Source organism: Metopolophium dirhodum, chromosome 1 (genome assembly GCF_019925205.1).
Source record: "Metopolophium dirhodum isolate CAU chromosome 1, ASM1992520v1, whole genome shotgun sequence".
Lineage (NCBI taxonomy): Eukaryota > Metazoa > Arthropoda > Insecta > Hemiptera > Aphididae > Metopolophium > Metopolophium dirhodum.
The window spans coordinates 47127576-47151219 of NC_083560.1; the positions used below are offsets into that span (position 1 = coordinate 47127576).

Here is a 23644-nt window from a genome sequence, read left to right on the forward strand (position 1 = left end):
TCTGTTAATAATATATAATAATATATAGGTAACAGCATTGATTTTATAATATACTAAAAATACTATGAATATATTATAAAATTAATGGTGATAGGCACAACCAACTTAGTAATAAATGCTTATAAAAAGGTATTAAAATATATGCATTTTGGTAACACAGGTAATATGAATACTAGTATTAACCTCAATATCAACATATTATGAATTGTATTTAAAATCCATATATTAATTAATAGTTAATAATTATTATTTATTAAATGTAACACTTTGAAATCATTATGTATGATAATTTAGTGAATTAACTCTCACATTTTTCATATATTTTTTTTTAATAGGAAATTTAAAAATGACAATAATATTAATAATATTAATAATTGTTTTTGATTAAAAGAAAGTATTTAAATACATGCGTATAAATAATTTAGAACATAGACGTCATTATGCAATGAAAAATTGTTCTTTAAAATCAAAAAAACTTGATAATTTTTTTTTAACATATAAAAAATAATTTATTACAGGCTGCAATGAATTCCAATTTTCAATATTTAAAATTTTTAAAATTTTTTCAAAAACAAAAATACAACTGTCTAATAAATAGACTTAAAATTGGCAATTACAATGTATAATATTTATGGCTTTGTAATATTTGAAATTCCAGAAGGTCCAGCGGAAAGGTTTGAAGCCGTTGTAAGTTGACGATTTCTTATGGTTTCTGCCATTTTTTTTCTTAGTTTTAATACCATTTTTTGCTTTTCAGCAATCTATAAAATAAAAAATAATTAAAATATAAACTATTTTAATAAATAACTAAAATACAGGGTTTTTCATTTAACTTAAGACACTTGTTCTTTCAGAAATAAAATGTATTAAAAAAAAAAAATTTACATAATAATAACTGGTTACAAAACTATATTTTTTTATCATAAGTATTATACCATAAGCCATTTTAAAACCACCTTTTGAATTACATAAGCATAATATTATTTGGAGTATTCCCACATTTATTCGTTGAAGTTATAAATACTTATAACTAGAGCAGCACAGATTTGTATGCATTAATATAAAAATGTATAAATATATTAATATAAATTATGCACCGAAATGTTCAAATACGCACTCAAAATTTCATTTATTTTGTGAATGTTTAATTTAAAATTATGGAACACTACTATTAATACATTTCTTTAAAATGTCGGTATTTTGTAGATAGTTTTAATGTATAAGAAAAATAGGAATCAATTAAGAGGACGCCACACAGAGATTTGTTGTCTTCGTCCTACAAGTGCGTAATATAGCAAATTTACAAAGAGCAGATAACGTTTAGCTCTATTATAAGATTATTCTATAAGAAAAAAATTAATTCCCTGGGAAAACCGTTTACACATACGAGTATACGTATTAATTTATTTTGTTATAAATCAAAACTATAAATGTAGAAATATGCAAATAATGCACCATAAAAGTTTCATAGTTAAAGATGTTTATATTATGAAACATATTTTTTACCCACTTAGCATATCATACGATCAACCAGAATAAATATGCAAGTGCATACAAATACGCGTTTTAATCATAAATCCTAAACTACTCATACAAAATTTGATTTAAATTTATCTAAGTACTCCAAAAAACATTCTGCTTTAGAATATGGAACTAAAATTGTATTTTACACTAAAAAATTAAATAATTAAAAAATTAGTGAAAAAAAAGTAAATAATTTATATATATTTTTTTTAAATGTTTTTTGACAACTTGAAGTTATGGAAAAAAATATTTGAAAACATTAATAGTTTTTTAAAGAACGAGTGTCTTATTTTAGGACTTAAAATCCTCCAGTAAACTCACACTAATCCTTAGACTTTCAAGAGCTTTGTCTTTAGCTTCAATTTTTGCTTTCATTCTTTCCAAATCTTGATCTTTTATCAACCCTTCACAGCCAGAACACATATTAACTAAACTATTTTCAAAATACCCTAAACATTGTTCAAAGACAAATCCACCCCTACCATAACATTTTTCAATACTATCGATTTTTTCTAAAAGATCGTCTAACTCTTTGATTGTTGTAATAGGCGTTTTATATTCATATTCCTTGCCATATATTTGTATAGTTGGCACAAGGTTGTTATAAAAATGTATTTTCTTCACAGTTACATCATTAGCGTTTTGTTGATAAAACCGTGTTGCATTTTCAATATTAAGATGTTCACTCTTCCAATATAAACTAGGAAGTACAACTTCCTTAGACAATTCAAAAATAAGCCCGTGTACATCTTCAGTATTGCAAACATCCATTGTAGTACATTGTGAGGTTCTTTTCTCAATTGGTTCCAAGGTAATGGACAACGAACTATTAGATGAATCATCAATCGTAAGGTCAATTATCATGGGAGTATTATCTGTATCATCTGAAAGGTTATACATTTCTTCAGTATTTGATTTTAATGTTGGATTTAAATTACAAGTTAAAATGTATTTTAGTAAGAATTGTATACAAATTACCTTTTACATTGTTTTGTTTTCCTTCTGACGTCTGTTCAGCGGCTTCACTATCTATTGGACTTATGAATTGATCTTCACATGTACTCGTCAATACAGGCGCCTCATCAATTGACACAGGCAAAGCAGTAGGAGGTGCTAATGATTTGAAAAAGAATTTTAATTTTTAATTATTATATAGATTTTAACACGTTGGCTGCCACATGGACGCCGGCAACCCAAATGATTTTATTTATTGTGAAGCCAATTGGGTCGCCGGCTACCAAATTCCACATTATCTTAAATGAACTTTATTTTAATACGGCTTGGAGATAGAAAAATATAGATTTTACCATGGCGTAGACTACAAAAAGTAGATGGTTTTGAAAAAAAAAACTATTGAAATATTCAAACTTATAAAAGATTTATTATTACTTAAATATATGTGAAAAAAGTTACTTTTATATTAACATTATACATTAAAAATTATTATTACTATGTATTATATATGTGATTTATCGTTGTTGATGAAGTTGCAAACATCAATTTCAAATAACGGATCAGTATCACTATCGTCAATACTTTCACTAAAAGAGTCGTATGATTCATTTAATGAATCTATTATCATATCTTCATCCATTTTGTAAAAAGTTTAATTTTATTTGAAAAATAAAACACACAAGGAATTTAACACTATCAACAACGGTCACAACGAAAACGAAAACGAAAACTAAAGACGACTGACATTGAATAATCGATTTATCTATAATAGTGTAAATTATGATAAGCAAAAAAAAATACCAGCTAAGTTTATGTTTAGAACAAGACCGCCGGCGACCAACAGTGGCCCATTATATAAAGTCATATCATTTGTAGGCCACTTGCCAGCCGGCGACCCAAGACATTTCTTCATTTTATATTATTATACAAGGTTTACTGATTAAAACTGTATAAATTTTATCAAAATCGGAAAATTAGAGCTATTTTTACAAACGTAAACATTTACGATAAATTATGTGAAAATAGTATGGCCCACCACGCTCAGAAATTACTTGGGGCGCCGGCGGCCATGCGGCAGCCAACGTGTTAAATATAATTTTATTATAAAAAATAAATATAACATCAAAGATTATTTAAAATGACATACCCAAGTCATTACCTTGGATTAACTGATTTAAGAGGGAGAATTGCTATTTTAAGCATGTTTATTACCTATTACATTGTTTTGTTTTCCATCTGACGTCAGTCCAGCAGCTTCCATATCCATTTGACTTATGAATTGAACTTCACATGTACTCGTCAATACAGGCGCCTCATCAATTGGCACAGCTAAAGCAGCAGGAGGTGCTAATGATTTGAAAAAGAATTTTAATTTTAAATATAATTTTATTATAAAAAATAAATATAACATCAGAGAAAGATTATTTAAAAGGACATACCCAAGTCATTATTTTGGATTAACTGATTTAAGAGGGAGAATTGCTATTTTAAGCATGTTTATTACCTATTACATTGTTTTGTTTTCTTTCTGACGTCAGTCCAGCAGCTTCCATATCCATTTGACTTATGAATTGAACTTCACATGTACTCGTCAAAACAGGCGCCTTATCAATTGACACAGGCAAAGCAGCAGGAGGTGCTAATGATTTGAAAAAGAATTTTATTATAAAAAATAAATATAACATCAGAGAAAGATTATTTAAAAGGACATACCCAAGTCATTATTTTGGATTAACTGATTTAAGAGGGAGAATTGCTATTTTAAGCATGTTTATTCAACAAAATTAAGTAAGTTCTATATTATTCGCATTCATTAATTATAGATTTATGAAAATTAATTAAAATCAAAATGTTTTAATCAATAATTAAATTTGGCATATGCAACTTAACATTATTAAAATATATATATATATTAATATAAAGAAAAGAGAATTGTGGTTATGAACTAGTGTTTTTACCGCATGGGTTTGCTTTATTCTAATTGTTTAATAAAACCTTCTTTCTTATATTAAATCATAAGAAGTTTATAATATTGTTCATGTTTTCTTTTTTAAAAAAAAGTTAAAAAACATTACATTATAAAGCAAAATAAAACCTTCTATTTACCTAAACTATAATAATAGATTGCTAATTAATAATTAAAAAGTTAATACAAAATAAAATAACAAATAATTCATTTTTTCTTACCATTATCTAAATATAATGATGGAACAGCATCGGGTTTTAATCTGTTCTTTAATTTAATATTCTTGAAACAATCGAGTTCAAAGTGAGTACTACAAATTCGTATACCACTAATTACTATATCGGCCGGATCGTTTTTTTAATCCTAATTTTTCTAACCATGTTTTTCTCAACTTGAAATCTTTGGGATAGCCAAAGAGACTAAGATTCTTTGATAGCCTGTTAAAGCAGTTTTTAACGGAACATCGCACTCCAAGTCTTAAAGTATGGTTCTTTAAAATTTAAACACATAATTCATATAAAAAAAAATATATCAATATTAAAAATGGCTAGGTTGCCAATTATAAATTACAAATTAAAATATAAGATGAGATAAATACATATTTTAGTGATGTAACATTCAATGGTCTAGTTTGTATAGTCTATATATTTAGGAGTCTAAAGACTATTTTTTGTAGAGACTAGAGGGCATGGATCCTTCTATGTCTTTGTAACCAAAATAATGAACTACAGAGTACTGGTTGTAAATAACATAGAATCAGAATACTACTCACTACTTTAGAACACTTGATAACCCAGCTAACCTTTCCCAATCATTGCAATATTGTTCAGGTGTAAGCGAAGAACAATTATTGATATTTACAATCAATGATTCTCAGTACTTTGTTGACTGTACAGTATATGATGCAAAACAATTTACGTACAAACCAAACGGAGTCCGCGATCTACCTAATAATATACTGCTCCCATAATCACATGCGAATCTCACAGACAATACCGGATGGGATGGCTATTCATTAAAATATAATATCATTCAAACTTAAAAAGACATTGCTTCCACAGTGTGTTACATCCGAAAGGAATGCCGAGCAATGTCAGGTAATTCAGCTATTATTATTATAGTTTTAAATTATTAACAAATATTTACAGCTACTCTTCTATTTATAGACAAAAAAAATATTTATATATATAACTATATTGTATATACCTTTATGAAACTCCTAAAATAGTATCATTGTTAAGATCGATTAAGATCAAGGCCTTACATATTCAATAAGGAAAGCATAGAAAATCATAAAAAAGATAAAGATATCAGACTGGATTGACCATGTTTATTAAAAATATTAATACTTATTTACTGACCGGCAAATTTTTATTACTCATATCTTCATTGTTTCTAGTAAGACTGGGTGATTTTAAATTATTTACACCAGCATTTCCAATATGTTTCTCTCTGTAAAATTCAGATTCTATACTATCACTTTCATCATAATAAGACAAATTTCTAGATTTTCAAATAATTGTAAAAACAAAATCTAGTCTAATACAATTTTCATTAACTCACTTTATAATATTTTGTTCCATTGGTAAAATTACATTATTTCCAGTTTCAACACCATTACTTTGAGTAGCATATCTATATAAAAATAAAAATACTATTGAAAATGAAAAATTAAATTATAGAGATCCAGAAGTATTACTTAGAAGGAAAACCATTTCGATTATAAGGTTGGGGAATAGTATTTGAAAATAAAAATCGCTTTTTTCCTGGCTTATAGTTTTCTTCCAAAAAATGATCACTACATATACGATGCCAATCAAAACAACGATCAATTCCATAAACTTTAAGCCATCTTCTTCTCATGCATTCATCTTTGGGAATTCTATATTAAAACAAATATCAATGAATACAATAAATTGCTAATCTTAGGTTAGGAAAATAAACACTAAGTAGAAATTATTACGCTAAACCGGTTCAAAATTATTTCACAGTATCCCGCACCAGGATAATGAACCATGTCAATAATATGATACAAAAATCCATGTGCGTTTTTTTTACAACAGTTTGAGCGAGTAAATTTCTAGAACCAATTGATACTCACCCATGATAAATAACTCCCGGACGATTGATCTTGGTGTCATCATATCTATTGCCGCACACTATGCACTTATGCATTTTTTAAATGTAGTGTTTTATATCAATATCAGAAATAGAGTTAAAATAATTAATATAAAAGTGCAACAACCAACACAAATTAGACAAGTCGGATATTGAAGTTAGCCTTCTAAGTAGACTGTTATCTGTATTGTACGCAGCTGGAACATAGAAAAGAGAACTCGATCAATGGACGTGGGTACCCTCAATCAGTCAGTCTTGGAATGTATACGACACCTGTATTCCGGTCTCCTATAGACCGATGATTGTGTTTTGAGGTGTACGTTTTCTCGTGGTACTTAATCCAGTCATCCAAGAATAGTTTGGTGGTTATGTATCGCGTGTCGTATTTTTCAAAGATATAGTATGCTTTAAGTATATTACATACATAATAACATGACAAAATAGATAGGTATGTCGGCAACACTACGAGATGACGAGACGAAGTACTGACGGTACTGTTACTTGTTAGCGTATCCCACCTTTCCCAACCATAGTCGTAGTTCTCCTCATTTCATTGGCCGCTAAATTACTCGGCCGACATACAGTGGTGAACCGGCTTGTAATCAAGGTGCGGGGAGTGGTAGGTGAACACGACGCGCATCAAAATGTTTCTCCTTCTCTATTTTGTCATATATAATGTATCTACTGCAATCTCGCCAAGTACTGTACAAAGCACATGAATGAAACTAAGAAAAAAAATTTTTTGATTTCACAGTCACATATTTGATGAGACATTATTTGTATTATTAAAAATGAATGTCGGAAAACTGCTATTTATTATTCGGCCAGACAAACACACACAGTAAAAAAATAATAATATTCTGTTACGAAAACAACGAAAACAAAAGACAACCGACTAGTGATAAGCCGAACTCCTGTAATCGCGGTTTTTGATTAACGAGTACTTTTGTTCGTTCCATCGGTACATATTTACAAATTACCAAATGGTCCCCAACGGCCAACAGAAGGAGTTCTGTTCTTTTTACCTCCGCGGACGCCGTACGATTCTACGGTAATTGCATTACAAATTTACGCGAGAAAAATTACATACGAAGAATTATTATGCAGGATTGCAGGAATGAATAAATCGGGAAAGTATTACGTACACATGGAATTATGTAATAATCCGGAAATTATTAGGGACACAGGCAAATATTTTACGGGAATGTAGGTAATAAAATACTTTACAAAATAACATAAATATACCTAATATTGGAAATTATTATTTAGTACCTACCTAAGTTAATTCTTTTTAGGATAAATTTTTGATTTCCAGAGGACATCACGCAAACATTTGTTGTCTCCGTCTTACAAGTGCGTAACATTTATGCTTAGCCGATAACGTTTAGCTCTGTTAGTTAAAAAATTGTAGTGAATCTGTGTTCGTATGTTGGTTACACAGATAATGTTCTTACCATCAAGTTTCATAATAGGTCGATTCACTATAATTTTTAAACTAACAGAGCTAAACATAATCTGCTGTGAGTAAATTTGCTATGTTACGCACTTGTAGGACGAAGACAACAAATGTCCGTGTGGCGTCCTCTCAATTGATTCCTATTTTTCTTATAGATTAAAACTACCTACAAAATACAGATATTTGAAAGAAACTTATTAGTAGTAGCGTTCTATAATTTTAAATTAAGGCCCCTGCAAACAAACTGATCAGTAATCGCAGGAACGAAATAATTGCCTAAACACAACTCCTTAAAAATGACACATATACAACAATTTTTGTGGACAAAATTACACATTGGCACCGGGCGCTTTAATAATAAACTAACCATTAAAAATGTCAAGCCATTTAATCTGAAATGTACGTTTATATTTTCCCCGGTATTCTCATATGGAGAATTAAACTTAAAATTGTAATGGTGACCAATAATCACACGTTTTGTATTAAAAATACTAAAAATCTTATGTACATTTCGGACAAGAACTAATGATAAAATAGCTATAACCACAATAAAATGCTTATATATTATTCTATAATTCTTAAAATACAGTGTTTTTAGTCAACCAAACTTAGATTTTCTATAGTCACTTAGTATAGCTGTTTGGTCAGAAAATAAAATTAAGTTTTACATTTTTATAACTGACAATTTTATCAACTTATGGTTAGGGAATTAAATGTTTGTTTAGTTAATACCTTTAAAGTAAGACCAAGTATAATTATCAATCATGTTAATCGTTTATAGATCTATAATAGTTTTTAGCAATTGTGTCAAATGTCGGAAGATATAAGTCTCAAATTTGTTCATAAATAACTGTCCATATTTTTCTCTTACTTATCACTAAGATTCGGATTTGAAGGAAAAATCCTTTTTTTAATAATAATAATAGAGAAATAATTTTTATATAAAAATGCGTGTCATTTAATATTGATAAATGTTTTTTATTTGCCTGTTTTACTTATAAATGCCTTTATTTTTAAGCCCAAACCATCAACGTTTTACTGAAGACTGTTCATCTAAGTACATGATAGTGATTTTTTTTGGTTTAAGTATTTGGAAAGTATTTTAAATACTGTCTTGGACATATTTGTATTTGAAAATCAAATACTTTTGAAAATTTGAACAAATTATTCGTCGGTCGTCACTTTTTTTTTTTGAAAATTATTATACTATTTTATTTATAAATTATAAAAATATTTTTCTTTCATAATTGTTGAAAACTCTTGTCCCCTAGCTCTGTATATCCACATCATTTATATTTCATTAGGAACTGTTTAATTAGGTACCTATTATTAAAGAATTTCTATAATATAACAAGTTTTATTTATTTTCATTTTTCAGTATTCAATTGAAAGTGGTATAAAAAGTTCTAGTAATACCTAGGTGAATGTATCATGACAATTTTAAATTAGTTATTACAAAATTAATTTAGTAAACTAACTAGTGGAAAAGTAAATTAAAAAAAAGTATTTGAAATGTATTTTAAATACTTTCTGAATGGATGTATTTGTATCTGTATTTAAATACAATTTTAAAAGTATCTTTTACAAGACTGATAAGACACGACTATTGGCATAGGCTAAGCAATAGCAATATCTAGTGCTGTATCAATGTTCATAAATATATATTTTGTTTTTTATTTTTATTTTTTATTACGGCTCCAACAATAAAGTCATTAGTTGGGAGAACAATTTACATTCTATATTTTATGTTATAATATATACATTCATAATAATAATAATAATATAAAAGTAATTAAGTAATAGGTAAGAATAATAATATAATACCTATTAACCTATAAACTTGACAATAAAGAACTATTTTCCTCATAAGTTGTTCTTACAGCTAGTATCTGAAACACTTTTAATAACAATACGCAACTCTTGTGCTTTATAAACATAACATAATATATTATTATACTAATGAGACCTAATTTAATTAATAATCTTAATGAAACAAATATATTTTCCGCGTCACGTCAGTTAACCAGTAATGCATAACGAACAATATGTTATATGAATGGTGTGTCGTTATTAAGGATATTAAAAAAAAATGTCATAGGAACTTATATTTTTGAATATTCATTTCTCATTATGTACAAGCCAGAAAACAAATACTAAACAATTAAGTATTGAAACGTCTAAGCATTACATAATAATATGTATACATATACGTAAACTGCAATATAGTATAATATACATTATACATATTATATAGGTATGTATAAAGGTATGTAGTAGGTATATTATTATGTACATACTTACTCGTATACGTGAATAGATTTTTGTATACAATTTAGAAACGGTTTTTAGTTTCAATAATTATACATGGAACGAAACTACCTAAGGACTTTACCAAGAGAATAGATCATTATTATAATTAATCTGGACATTTAAAAAATATGTGAATTAATCACGCAAAACATTAACTTACGGTTAAACTAAGACAAATATAATAATTATATATATTATATATTATGTATGATAAATAATTATAATGTAATCAAGCAATAAGCGCACAAGTCTTATAAATCGGTAATGTAATGTATAAATGTATAAAAATGAAGAATACCAGATGTTAGTGATGTAAAATATTGAACAGACTTAAATCGACCTATGGGGCTGCAAGAAAGTGTCAATTTTGAGGAAAGGAGCTTGAGTGCTGTTAAAATCAATGTATCATATATTCAAAGAAGTAACCAAAATTTTTCATATTACTATTTATCGTATTATAATATGTAGGTACACATTTTTAAATAGTTTTTGTTAATTTTAATAACCGTAGTCCGTAGGTACCCCTCTTCTTCCAATTGCTGAAAATGTTTTTAATATTATTTATTATCTATATACCTATAAATATTCATCTAAATATTAAGGGCCAGCTGGCTTTGTCACGTTATTATAAATATAGCGCATATAGGAAATTTGGGAAACCACCCCAGCTCCGTTGACATAATATAACACCATATAGTTAAATATTGTTGAGCGTAACCTTAATCCTGTCAATATTTTATATTTTTATGGTGTATAAAAATCAGCTGCACACTATCCTAAACACATATTATAATGTCAAAGTTTACAGATACCTATATTTGATGAGCTTAGATAAACTAAGTAACTAAATCATATTCGATACATTTACTGTCACTGAATACAAAAATAAAATAATTTCGATTTTAGGGAAAAACTATCATTAAGGGGCCTCGCTACGGCCATTATTTAAGGGGCAACATTTAGGCAATTTCTAATCTTGTCATAGCCATCCCGGATCTATGTGTTAGATGTAAATGATTATTAGTGTGAGTGAAATTAAATGCGGGTATCCTCTCTCGTATACGCGCATGCACATGTCAATAACTCGATAACCATATCAATTTCACTACACGAATTTTACAAAAACATACATTTGTTTTGACAAAACTAAAGTTAGTTAACGTGGGCTGATTTTGATTCTGAAAAAATATTTGAATTTAGCAGAAAATTGTTTGTAGATCGTACGAAACATTTTTCGTTTTTAATATTAAATTTTAATTTTAATTATGATTCGAAAAAGTTGATATTTTCCAGTTTTTAATTACAGTTCACAATAATGTAAAATTTAGTTTTTACAAAGTGCTTTGTAGGATCTATAGACAATTTGCTGGTGAGTTCAAATTTTTTTTCAGAATCAAAATCGGACAATGTTAACTAACTTTAGTTTTGTCAATGCTTTAGGTCTTTTCTGTTAAAATTGACGGCAGTAGCGAGGCCCATTAAAGTGTAATGGTAACTAATAAGTGTATAATGTATTATTCGTGTTGTATATTGTATCTTATTATACAAACCATGAATTAGGAAACAATCTACCAGCTAATATGCTGTGGCCAACTGTAGTCCAATTATTGTTGTCTTACTAATAAAACACAGTATTTGAAACCTACCATTTAAAGCTATAAATGAAAAAACCGGAGAATTCACTTTTCTGCAGTGTATTATAGGTGTTGACTTATGAGTTTTGAGTGTACTTACCCATAGGCATTGAGTCACTGGCCACTGCAAGGATGTGTTACGTTTATTTTTAATTCAATAAATTATTGCATACAAAAAATGAATCTGATTGGAAAGGACGTGTCAGCCTATAGGTATATTACAAAGTATTTAATAATTTTGTAATACATTTATATTGCTATTAATCACCATAGTAATTTATTTCAATAGGTTAATAGGTAGATACATTTGCAGTTTGGTTTAACTAGTAGGTATATAATATTATATTATAGTATTTACTTATTACATCAATATCAAAGAACCCAGTTGTATTAAGGGTATTTTAAATTTTATTTGTATAATTGGTAATTTTTTTTCAAAATTAAATTCTAAATCGTAACTGTAGTGCTCAGAGCTTAGAATTTAAAAGCTTTTCTATAAAATCTTTAACAGTGATTAAACAGAATGCCAATTCACTGCAAATTTACTTTTTTTTTTAGCTCTTAGAATAATTGACTTTAGGTGGCTCGACAATCTTAGTATACCTAATTAAACATCACAGGTTAAACAACCCAAAGGTTGATAGATAACAAATCACACTATTAGCCGAAAAAAAACAATTTGGGAACATCACAACATGGGAATAGGTAGGTACTCGTTGAAATTGTATGTATTATTTTTACTTTTTTGCTTTTTTGCATGAACTGCTATGCACAAGTTAATTGTATAGACCCATGATGACATAAACTTTGCAACGAAATTGTAGAGGTAAAATAACCTATATTAGGTATTATATTTATTTTAATTTTGTATATATTTAATCATCAAAAAGTATAATATATTTTTTACCAAAACAATTGTCTAACTGCGAAATTATATTTTATAAAGGCTGTACCTATACATTATTTAATTTATGTTAACTTAAATAAATTGAACACAAAATAATTCTATCGAATAATTAATAACATATTGATGAAGTAGAATACATTTGTTTTTCCATAATAGTTACATTAAAATTTAAAACTATTTGTAAAAATAAGATACTAGGTAGTATTTTCAATAATTTTATATGGTTTAAAAAAAATGCAATGAATTTATTGTTAACCAATAAAAAATCACATTTAGCTTTAGAAAATATTATTTTAAATAATTTATAAATATCACTCCAGTAGACCCAGAGTCCAGCGTCCCACCAAACATCTTCTCTTTAGGATGGCGTTAGAGTCTTTTAAGTCCTTAGAGACTAAAATCTGTGTAATTAAGGCAATTCATTCAATGTCAAAGATTATATTGTTATAGAGGACGGACACACGGCCATTTTATTTGTTGTTTTTGTCATACAAATGAGTAACATAGCAAATTTACGTTCAGGAGAACGCGGTTAGCTCCGTTAGTTTAAAAATTAGAGTGAATCAATCTATTATGAAATTTGATAGTAAGTACAATATCTTTGTTTATATGTGGGTTTTTTACGATACGTAGTTCAATTTTTTAGTAATTAATGCGTATAATATAATATAGAGTAAATTAAAAATGCTTACAACTCATTTAAAAACTGAATAATCGTAAAAAAAAACACACGAACACAGATAATTTTCTGTACGATAACATGGCCCGTAAATACTAAAATATCTTAACAAATATTTTGCAATGGTCAACGAATAAAGCAATAACTTTTCATAGATAATAAATATATTATTTTTATTTCGATACATCTATGATATATGATATATATCTTAAATAGTGGCAAACGTTATATAATAATTAATGACTAATAAATGGGTGGGGAGGGGGTTATTTTGGATATTGAAAATTATTTAAGTACCTAGCTCTGTTCATTATATATGCGCTAAGATCGTGATACTGTAATTTTATTAATTTAATACATACAGATATAAGAATATATTTTGTCATAACCTTGAAATTAAAGTTGTCACGGAATTACGACCTATGTGGTAGAGTTGCTATAGAAAGTACAGACTGTATATAATTTTAATACACACAACACATTTTTAAGTTTAAAATTAGCTTTTATTTATTTATTTATTTTTAAAACAAAATTTAACAAATCACATACTTAAATATTTAATTAATTTATACTTTAATTATTCGTTTTTAGTTCAGAACTTGTTTTTCCTAATGTCTTAGGTAATTTTTTATTAGTAGAGTCTTCAAGTTCTCTGTCTTGATAGTAATGAGGAGCTACTTCACGTAGCCATTTACTTTCAATTTCCGTGACTTGTCTCATATATTCTTTAGTTGTTAATACCAACTCATGGTATAAAACCCATCTTGGAAGTTCTTCAAATAAACTGCTATTTGGATGAATAATAACGGTTTGATTATGTTTAACAGTACGATAATGACCTTTTGACAATCTTGCAATGTGATAAAAATAACCAGCAGTTATGGCCTTAAAAAAATAAAATATATTTATGTAAAAAATTCAAATATCTCATGTAATTGAAATGTGTTAAATGTCATACTTTTCGAATATTAACCGTTTCGGATGGATTTGATACTATATCCATTTCAACACGTTGCATTAAACCAACTAACTGATCTCTGACATCACGAGCTCTGCGCATTGATCTATGTTGAATATAATTTTCATAACACCAATTTGTACTAAAATCTGTATTGGCCCATTGATTATAAATGTTTAATAAAGCTAAATGATCACCACCTTGTGAAAAAAAATTTTTACGAGCTGTATCAGCTAAAATTAATTTATCTTTGGGTCTGTAAAATATAGCGCTATTTACATTTAACATTGCTGCTATGGAAGCAATTTCTTCTGAACATTTATACCTGAAATTAAAAATTAATTAGATGATAATATTTTTAAGAGTATAAAAATACAATTAAGATTTAAATATAAAAATCAACAATAATTTTGTCATTGGTAGAAATGATTAAAAATAATAATTGACCATTGTAAATTAAAATAGTTTGATTTATTTATTTTTATTATATTTTTTTTCATTGGTCTTGGGCCTGGCAACTATGGCCATTAGCTATTGTAGGGGGTTAGGGTTGGTAAAATTGGATTGGTTAGTATGGTTGGTTGGCAAAGTGTGTATGGTGACAAGGTTCTTGCCACTAAGAACCCAGGTGGGCACCCATCCAGGAGCTAGTAGCAGCAGGTGATGTGTACTCTCAATCACTTTGCATACTGATTGCAGCCACCGCGCCACGCCAAGCCACTGTTTTATTTTTATTTTGATGCATTAATTATAATAGTTTAATAATTATATATAACTCTTATTATCCTATATTAACTATAAATATGTTTAGTACAAATTAAAGATACTAACTTCTCGGAAGCCAAGAGCATTTTTGCCATCATTGGGTCCAATGGGAATTCAGCCATACGACGTCCTAATTTGGTTAATTCACCCTTGTGATTCAATGCTCCCAATGCATAAAGTTGTTCCAATGCAAGCACCTTCAAAAAAAAGGATTTTTAAAAAAAAAAATTTTATTTTATAAATTAAATTAACTTACTAAGGTTTCGTGCGGAGGAGGATCTAAAAAATCAAAATGTATCAAGTCGTGAATACCAAGAGCCTTTAACATCAACACAGCATTGCCCAAATTAATTCTTTGAATTTCTGGAACTGTATTGTCTTCAAGTTCACTTTTATAAGCCCATGATGTATATAAGCGAAAACATTTACCAGCAGCTACTCGACCAGCTCTTCCAGCTCTTTGATTAGCACTTGCCTAAAGTATTAACATCAATAAAAAATAGTATAAATGTAAATTCATCTTTACAAATAATCTACCTTTGATATTGGTACAACTATTAAAGATTCCATGCCAGTACGTGAATTGAAATTATTTTGTTTACAAAAACCTGGGTCAATAACATAAATAATATTGTCAATTGTTAAAGAAGTTTCTGCTATATTCGTGGCTAAAACAACCTAAAGTATAATTCATAATATTATTATTTTTGATTAAATTTATTACTAAGAAAAAAAAATTAAGATTTACTTTTCTAGCGTTGGGAGGTGTAGGCTCAAAAATTTTGGCTTGCATCTCAGTAGGTAAATTACTATAAACTGGTAATAAAATCAATTCTTTGATTTGAGAACCAAGTCTACGAACACGCTCCTGCAGTAGTTCGTTACAAGTTTCAATTTCTTCTTGGCCAGTTAAAAAAACTAGTATATCTCCGAGGGGCTGTGTTACATGTATCTGTAATATAGATACAACACAGGCATCAATATAATCTGCCTCAGGCGCTTTTGTGTAGTATATATCCACAGGGAAACGTCTTCCTATAACAAACATACCAAAAATAGATTTAGTATTTACACAAAGAAATTATAAAATTTAAACAATGTTTACCAGGTATTCTAAATATAGGTGCATCATCAAAAAATTCAGAAAACTTCTGGGCGTCTAAAGTGGCACTTGATATTAATAATTTCAAATCTGGTCTGAATCGTATAACATCTTTTACTAAACCAAATAATATATCAGTATGAAGGGTGCGTTCATGAGCTTCATCTACAATCATGACACTATAAGACTGTAAATCTGGTTCAGACAAAAACTCTCTATGCAATGTTCCATCAGTCATGTATTTGATTATAGTACGCTCTGAAGTGCAATCTTCAAAACGTATACTGTAACCAACCTAAAATTGTATCAAGTGTCAATAAATTAATTTGTATTTCTTTTAAAAATATAATTAGATTGTTTACTTCATTTCCAAGTTTAACAGACATTTCTTCGGCTACACGAGCTGCAACTGACATAGCAGCAACTCTTCTAGGTTGAGTGCATCCAATTATTTTATTATTTTCTGTGAAACCAGCTTCGTGTAAATATTGAGGAATTTGTGTTGTTTTACCAGAACCAGTTTCACCTTCTATGATAAGTATCTAAATAAAATAAAAAATTTATATATTAAAACTTAATTAAATGAAGTGTTATTCAAATAAAATTATTACCTGATGGTCTTTAATAGCTCTTATTAGATCTTTTTTGAATTTATATATAGGCAAACTCTTTTTTGTCTCTTCTATGTTAAGTTTTTTCTTTTGTTTTTCAGTAATTTCCGGTTTTTCCTTAAAAGCAAAAAAAAATAAACACTAAATATGAATTATTTTGTCAAAGGGTATTAACATACATCTTCATGAGTGCCAGGTAAATTTGCAGTTTGAATAAAATCTATTTGATTATCAATCAATAATTCATATTGTTCTTTTTCTTGTCTTTTAGCACCAAACTTATAAACAGCAGAAGACATTTGTTCTTCTTCCCATTTTTGTTGTTCAGTAATTGGTGCCTTATCCACCTCCATCTCATATTCCATCTGGTCATCTTTGATATCTTGAGGCATTCGATACCGTTGAACATTTTCAAGTTCTCTAGCTTTTTCATGTTCTTTAGCGAGACTCAATAACTTCTTTTTGTGTTCACGATCAAAAATTTCACGTTGCGATAAACTAAATAAAATGTATTAATTTAATAGCATATTTTACAGTCTAAACCATGTTAAATTATAGCAAAACTTACTCTTCAGCATCAAATAAATATTCATCGTCTATGATATCGGCTTCAAGTTCAGTAACCTTGTCGTCTTTTCTTTTTTCGAGATATTTACGACGAGACTCAATACGCAGTCGAGGAATGACCATTTCTTTCTCACGTTCATTTTCTAATTTTAATCGTTTTGCTGCTTCTTCGTAAGCTTTCTTATCTAACCAATTAATGAGAATTATATATTTTTTCATTAACCATAAAAACCATGACATTTATCTAGTCAATATGTTATTATATTATTAAATATAAATTATACATTGGGTTAGATCGAAAATTATTTGTACATACAGAATACCTACCATAATTTTAAGTTTTCATTAAATGTATTATATTCTATTAAAATAATTTATTTAAAATTAATTGTGTGTATTTTAGATTCTGAGCTTAGCGAAAGAATGTATTGTGTTTACAAAATGACGTGTGTTTTTTTTTTGTCTGTCATCCACATTTGAGGAAGTAAAAATGCTCCGATTTTTGACATCAGCATATTTTTTATGAGAAAGTGATTCTAGTTGGTACTTTTAATAGATCGACATTAAAAATTCAAGGTATCTTGAAAATGCGCCAGGAAAAAGAAAAAAGAAAAAAAAAATAGTAATTCTTATGCAAAACCAATTTTAAAAAAAAAACAATTAAATTTTTGTGGTGTAACTCAAAAACTAATAACTGTAGATACTTCTAATTTCCACCAAATATTTATATAATCGTTTTTCAAATATGGTAACGTTTTCAAAATATTTTGAAGCTTTTTAAGCAATTTATAGCCTTGATACATTTTTTTTTAAACTATTGTTGATAAAAACTTTTTCACTAAGTAAAAATTATTGAAAATGTAATGCAACATGAAATGCTTTAATGGCAGTTCAAAAATATTAAGAATACAATTTTTTTTTATATATATTAAAAGTTTAAATTTTGACAAAAATTTGCCAATTATTTTTCAGTTAGAAATTCAAATAAATTTTTGTTATCATGGCTAACATTAGAAATTTTAATAGAAGATTCCCCACAGTTTATTCTACCTTTGTCAAACAAAAATAGTTTGCACCGGAAAGTTGCACTATTTATAGCCATAAGATGTTTTCAATTTTTTTTAAAACTATTAAATTTGCTTATTTATACAATTATACTAGGATGCAATGATTTATCATTGAATTCAAATATAATGCATATATTACAATGACATAATCGACAACTAGTGTACAGCAGAGCAGTACCCACTTGTTCACCTTTTTTTTTATGTATTATACCGTATATATTTTTACAAATTAGTACTTCAAAAATAAAATTTGACGTAATATATTATTTGCGTAGAACAGGTAAACTCAAAAAACATTAACATATTAATGCAACCGTATATATTTTTACAAATTAGTACTTCAAAAATAAAATTTGACGTAATATATTATTTGCGTAGAACAGGTAAACTCAAAAAACATTAACATATTAATGCAACCGGGTTGGACCCAACTAGTATTTTATCTGTAAATAACCTCTAAGGTCAAGACTCCAAGACTGATGCAGATGTCTTGCAAATACTTATTTATCTTCATTCTTTACCAACATTATTCAGTATTCAAATAAATAAAAATGCAAGTTTTCATTTTAAACATAGATGTTAGTATGTCTATTGAGTATTTAAAATTATATAAAATATAAAAATCAATTAGGTAATGTACCTACTAACAAATATCTATTATGGTAAATTAATAATCGTAATATGAGTGAAAACATTTTGATTGAACATTGATTTAAAAGTTCCCAGACATAATTATCTTAATATTCCAAAATAACATTCTGAATTGTTCTCGAGACACAAATATAACATTTTTCATAATTCTATTTAAATATTTTTTTTTGTCACGCCTGCATCAAAAGTTTTATTTTAAATACCGGTTGAATTTTTGGTAAACCTGTTTACATTTAACGGAGAATAAATGTTTATTTTACGACATGCAGGCAGTAAAGTGAAAATTCTGCTAAGCAGCGGGCAGAAAGGGTAATGTCCAAATCAGATTAATATACATGCACAAATTATTATGTTGGTGAGTTACTCCCATGTTGTTCTATATGAAACAATTTGGAGATGCCTAACACAGCAAAAACCAATATTGCCATAATATTGAGAAAAGCATTTTTGGAAGCGGCAGACTGAAATAGCTTAATACCCAGATTGCCACACAGTGTACTATTGAAATGTACAAATAACATTTATTAAGTATCGAACAAATAAACCTCTGATGCATAAATCACGAGATAAATCATAAACTTTGTATTTTGTCTAATAGTTTTATTTGTGTAATTGACCTATGGACTTTTAATACAATTTTAATATTATCTATAAGACTTACCAGATCGAGGAATAGCAATATTACGAGTTCTGTCTTTGTCTTTTCTTTTGAGCCTTTCGGCAAATTTATCACGTTCTCTACGATCCTCGTCACTGTCACTGGAAGCCATCGTAAATCTAAATACTTAACAAAAATAAATAAATGCTAAGCCAGTTATTGTTTTGAGAAAAATTAAAATTTATAACGTATGATATCGTAATTTTTTTGTTTATTGTTTACACTGATAACTTCGGCGGCCAAAATCGTTATCCCTTTTTTCAAGTTAAACGCCGTACAGTGATAACGTTGATGGCGGGCGCGCGCTTATACTATTCAAAACTATAATATTTTACTGATATCTGCAGCCACTATTACAGCCCTAATAAAGTGGTTACCGGAGGTAAGGGTAGTACCTTTTGAAAACTAATAAAACCCAATCCAACCTAACCTCGATGATTCAAGGTTGCTACGGAGTACGGACACGGGACAACGGACGACTTCGGCACTTCGCAGGACACCAGTGCGTTACGCGTGTTGTTTCGATTTGACCATCGTTTTTATTCAGATTGTACCAAAAATTGCACAGACAGCATCCGAAAATGGCGAAACCGAAAAAAAACAAGGATATTAAATACGCACGACGCCTAAAGGAATAGAAAGAAATACGTACCTATTATATTGCATTATATTGCATTATGTAATAAACGAGATAGGTATCTTAGAGATAGCGAACTGGTGTCGTCTTACGGTCCACAGATAAATTTCGTTTTAAAACACAATAATTATTATTGTGTCGTTTGAAAGTGTGACTAATTTTCTATTACCTTTTTAATTTATTTTAACCAATTTTTTTCTGTCTTCATTTTACAGAAGTTGAAATTGTACCGCGACAGCCAGACTGTAAACCTACTCCGGGTGATCACAGGATCATCCGATAAATGTTTGCATAAGTACTGGGAAAGCATAGAAAGTGTGTTGACTGGGCAATATAGTCATCGTGATGTCAAACAGAGAATTCAGAGTGTAGCCAACATGATTCTTGAGAATGGAGAGTGCGTATCGAAATCAGCCCGCTCCAACTCGATAGAACACAGTATGGTGGGCAAAGAATGTATACAACTTCATGTCGACTCCAAAGCAAACATATCTGACAATGTGACACATGGTAACAACAACTCAAATTCAAATGTCAAATGTCTAATGTTCAAATGGCAAGACAGTCCTCATGTTGTCGAACAGAGAATTCAGAGCGTAGCCAACAAGATTCTTGAGAATGGAGAGTGCACAGCGAGAGCAGCCCACTCCAACTCGATAGAACACAGTATGGTGAGCAAAACATTTATACACCTTCATGTCGACTCCAAAGCAAACGCATCTGCCAATGTGACACATGTTGAAATTGATTCCAAAGCAAATGAGGTTGACAATGTGAGACATGTTGAAATTGACTCCAAAGCAAACGAGGTTGACAATGTGAGACATGTTGAAATTGACTCTAAAGCAAATGAGGTTGACAATGTGAGACATGTTAACATCGACTCAAGAGCTAGCATGTTTGCAAAAGACAATGTGCTTGGCAATGAGACACATGGTAACATCAACTCAAATTCAAATGTGTTCGACAATGCGAACGTGACCGACAGATTAAGACACTTACACATTGAAAGTTGTAATCCAGCATGTTTTAATAGGTTATAGAAGAATGTATTAATTAGTATAATATATTTATATTTGAGTTTAAATTGTTTCTTAAACGCTCAGTTAACAGAGAGCGGGCTGCCATGGTGTACGGGTAGCGGTCCGGATGTATTATTTTACAGTGCTCGCGTGGGCAGACCGCTTTCTGTTTGACTGAGCCTTTAAAATGCTTATGAATAAATGAATCAATATTCTAGTACTGCTATGGCAGTAGAACTATTTTATTTTTATTGTTTGCACAAGTTTTGTACAAACAATATCCTAATTAATTAAAATAAAAATATTAATTGTAATTACAATATTTACAAATACAAAAATTACTTTGGAAAATTACTCAGCCTAGATTTGTTGATTGTTTCAACGAGGAAACTATTTATCGGTTCTTTAAAAGGCAATTCAATTTAAAAGGGTAATCGATGATTGCGAAAGACCATTCGATAGATTGAATTTGTTGTGATTGTATCTACCGAAAATATTGAAGGAGTCACGGATAGGCAATCAAAATTTCATGCACGATTAACGTTTCAGAAGCGACTGTATGACAATGCCTACTTCCAAGATATAGGTAATTTAACACACAGCCCAACGATGTGACTGTGGGTAGCAATAACGCGACGGTGGACCACAAGGAACCGAAACGCGAGGGTGTGAAGGATACAAGTTATACAATGGGAAATAGGATTATGCAGTTTAAGTATATGGAGGGAGTCTCTCTGTGATCTGATCGGTATGGTGCATTGACCACAGAGCTCACGACAATCGGATATAATCCTACAACTAACTTATGCTACGGAACTATGTCCAGTTGTCACGATATCCATTGAACGATCCAGAATATCCACGCATCCAGGTGGAAGGTATATGGTTGGCCGATCAGCGTATTGCATCTGGACGACCTGGGCGGACACTCACACAACGCACAATGCTTGCTGGCGGACTTACGCTAATGAAGAATGATGCCAATAATGACACAGATGATATTGCAATGATCTGCACCGTACGCTCAATTCTTACTGACTATAGTCAGTCCGGAGTATCTAACAGAGATGATAGGTATTATAAACGGAACCAAATAAATAAGTGTAAACTCACGTTAACTGGGGGAGATAGCGTCATTCATGGGTCTATGCGGTCGGGTAGCTCAATTTTCAAATTTTCATGAAACCATTTTGCTTTTTTACAAGCCATTGGCCTTCAATACGCTTCTGTTTAAACCATTCAAAAAGAGCGGATTCCATGTCGGATAATGATGAATTTTTCATAGTTTTTCTCTTCTTAGCTGATAATTCTGCACAAGATATGAACTTGAACATTTCATTATTTTGTTTGATTAAGTCACGAACTGTTGACCCACGCCGAACTCATTTGCAAGTTTTTGAACACTTTCACCATGATCTACAGCCCGGTTAATGATCAACACTTTTTCACGACAAGTTTTCGTTTAGCACTCATTATTATAGATTGATAGGTACGCGTTACACCGCACGCGTTACGTTCGGCTATAGCGAACGCCAAAAGCAAACGGAAGGGGATTCGATAAATATAATAAATATAAATACAATATAAATATAATTGTTATAATAAGTTTACACATAAAATGGAGTACCACATATTTCTCCAGCGTTATATTTTCCAATATAAGGTATATTTATGTTATCTTGTACCCGGTAAACATAGCAAATATAATCTACGTTTATAATAAGGATAACTTTGGTGTATGTATATACGTAGTCATTATTCGCAAGGCTGGGCAAGTTAATGATTTTTTTTAACTCAGTTAAGTTAAGTTAATATGCACCAATAACAAAAATTTAAAAGTTAAAAGTTAATTTAACTATAGGTTAATTCAGTTAAGTTAAAAGTTAATACACATTTTTTGTTAACTTTTTATTAAGTTAAAAAAAAGTTAATTTGTTTATACAACGCTAACGTACTTGATTTTTTTCCCACCCAAAACTAAATTATAGGATATAGTGTTAATACTTCATACAGATTTCCATATAAGTAAGATTCGAATGATATACATTTTTAACTTTA

General features: G+C 29.2%; 2 protein-coding genes and 1 pseudogene across 2 annotated transcripts; 1 reads left to right on the forward strand and 2 right to left on the reverse strand.

The window, feature by feature from the left end:
* Nucleotides 1–245: 245 nt before the first annotated feature.
* Nucleotides 246–7449, reverse strand: LOC132935315 (uncharacterized). Its single transcript, XM_061001830.1, has 12 exons — nucleotides 6836–7449; nucleotides 6546–6759; nucleotides 6144–6326; nucleotides 6008–6079; nucleotides 5806–5896; nucleotides 4822–4934; nucleotides 4666–4754; nucleotides 3983–4117; nucleotides 3691–3825; nucleotides 2503–2637; nucleotides 1846–2408; nucleotides 246–761 (listed from the first exon to the last, which is right to left on the reverse strand). The coding sequence occupies exons 2-12, from the start codon at nucleotides 6617–6619 to the stop codon at nucleotides 630–632; spliced, it is 1722 nt and encodes a 573-aa protein (XP_060857813.1). The 5' UTR covers nucleotides 6620–6759; nucleotides 6836–7449; the 3' UTR covers nucleotides 246–629.
* A 6580-nt stretch (nucleotides 7450–14029) lies between these two features.
* On the reverse strand, nucleotides 14030–23293 carry LOC132933771 (pre-mRNA-splicing factor ATP-dependent RNA helicase DHX16-like). The gene is made up of 14 exons (XM_061000050.1): nucleotides 22700–23293; nucleotides 22390–22644; nucleotides 19931–20053; nucleotides 17553–17736; nucleotides 17164–17482; nucleotides 16985–17101; nucleotides 16736–16915; nucleotides 16377–16668; nucleotides 16020–16306; nucleotides 15809–15949; nucleotides 15528–15746; nucleotides 15338–15468; nucleotides 14507–14831; nucleotides 14030–14433 (listed from the first exon to the last, which is right to left on the reverse strand). The coding sequence occupies exons 3-14, from the start codon at nucleotides 20037–20039 to the stop codon at nucleotides 14122–14124; spliced, it is 2616 nt and encodes an 871-aa protein (XP_060856033.1). The 5' UTR covers nucleotides 20040–20053; nucleotides 22390–22644; nucleotides 22700–23293; the 3' UTR covers nucleotides 14030–14121.
* On the forward strand, nucleotides 20072–22383 carry LOC132933773 (uncharacterized; annotated as a pseudogene).
* Nucleotides 23294–23644: the final 351 nt, after the last annotated feature.

Bases quoted from the DNA above. Each gene is read 5' to 3' on its own strand.
- LOC132935315 (XM_061001830.1), bottom strand. From the start codon at position 6,619: ATGCATAAGTGCATAGTGTGCGGCAATAGATATGATGACACCAAGATC. The intron at 5,897-6,007 runs GTGAGTTAATGA...TGAATTTTACAG, and splicing joins ATGGAACAAAATATTATAAA to AGAGAAACATATTGGAAATG. The intron at 3,826-3,982 runs GTAATAAACATG...TCAAATCATTAG, and splicing joins AAAACAAAACAATGTAATAG to CACCTCCTGCTGCTTTAGCT.
- LOC132933771 (XM_061000050.1), bottom strand. From the start codon at position 20,039: ATGGCTTCCAGTGACAGTGACGAGGATCGTAGAGAACGTGATAAATTT. The intron at 17,102-17,163 runs GTATGTTAATAC...TTTGCTTTTAAG, and splicing joins TACCTGGCACTCATGAAGAT to GAAAAACCGGAAATTACTGA. The intron at 14,832-15,337 runs GTTAGTATCTTT...TTTTAATTTCAG, and splicing joins ATGCTCTTGGCTTCCGAGAA to GTATAAATGTTCAGAAGAAA.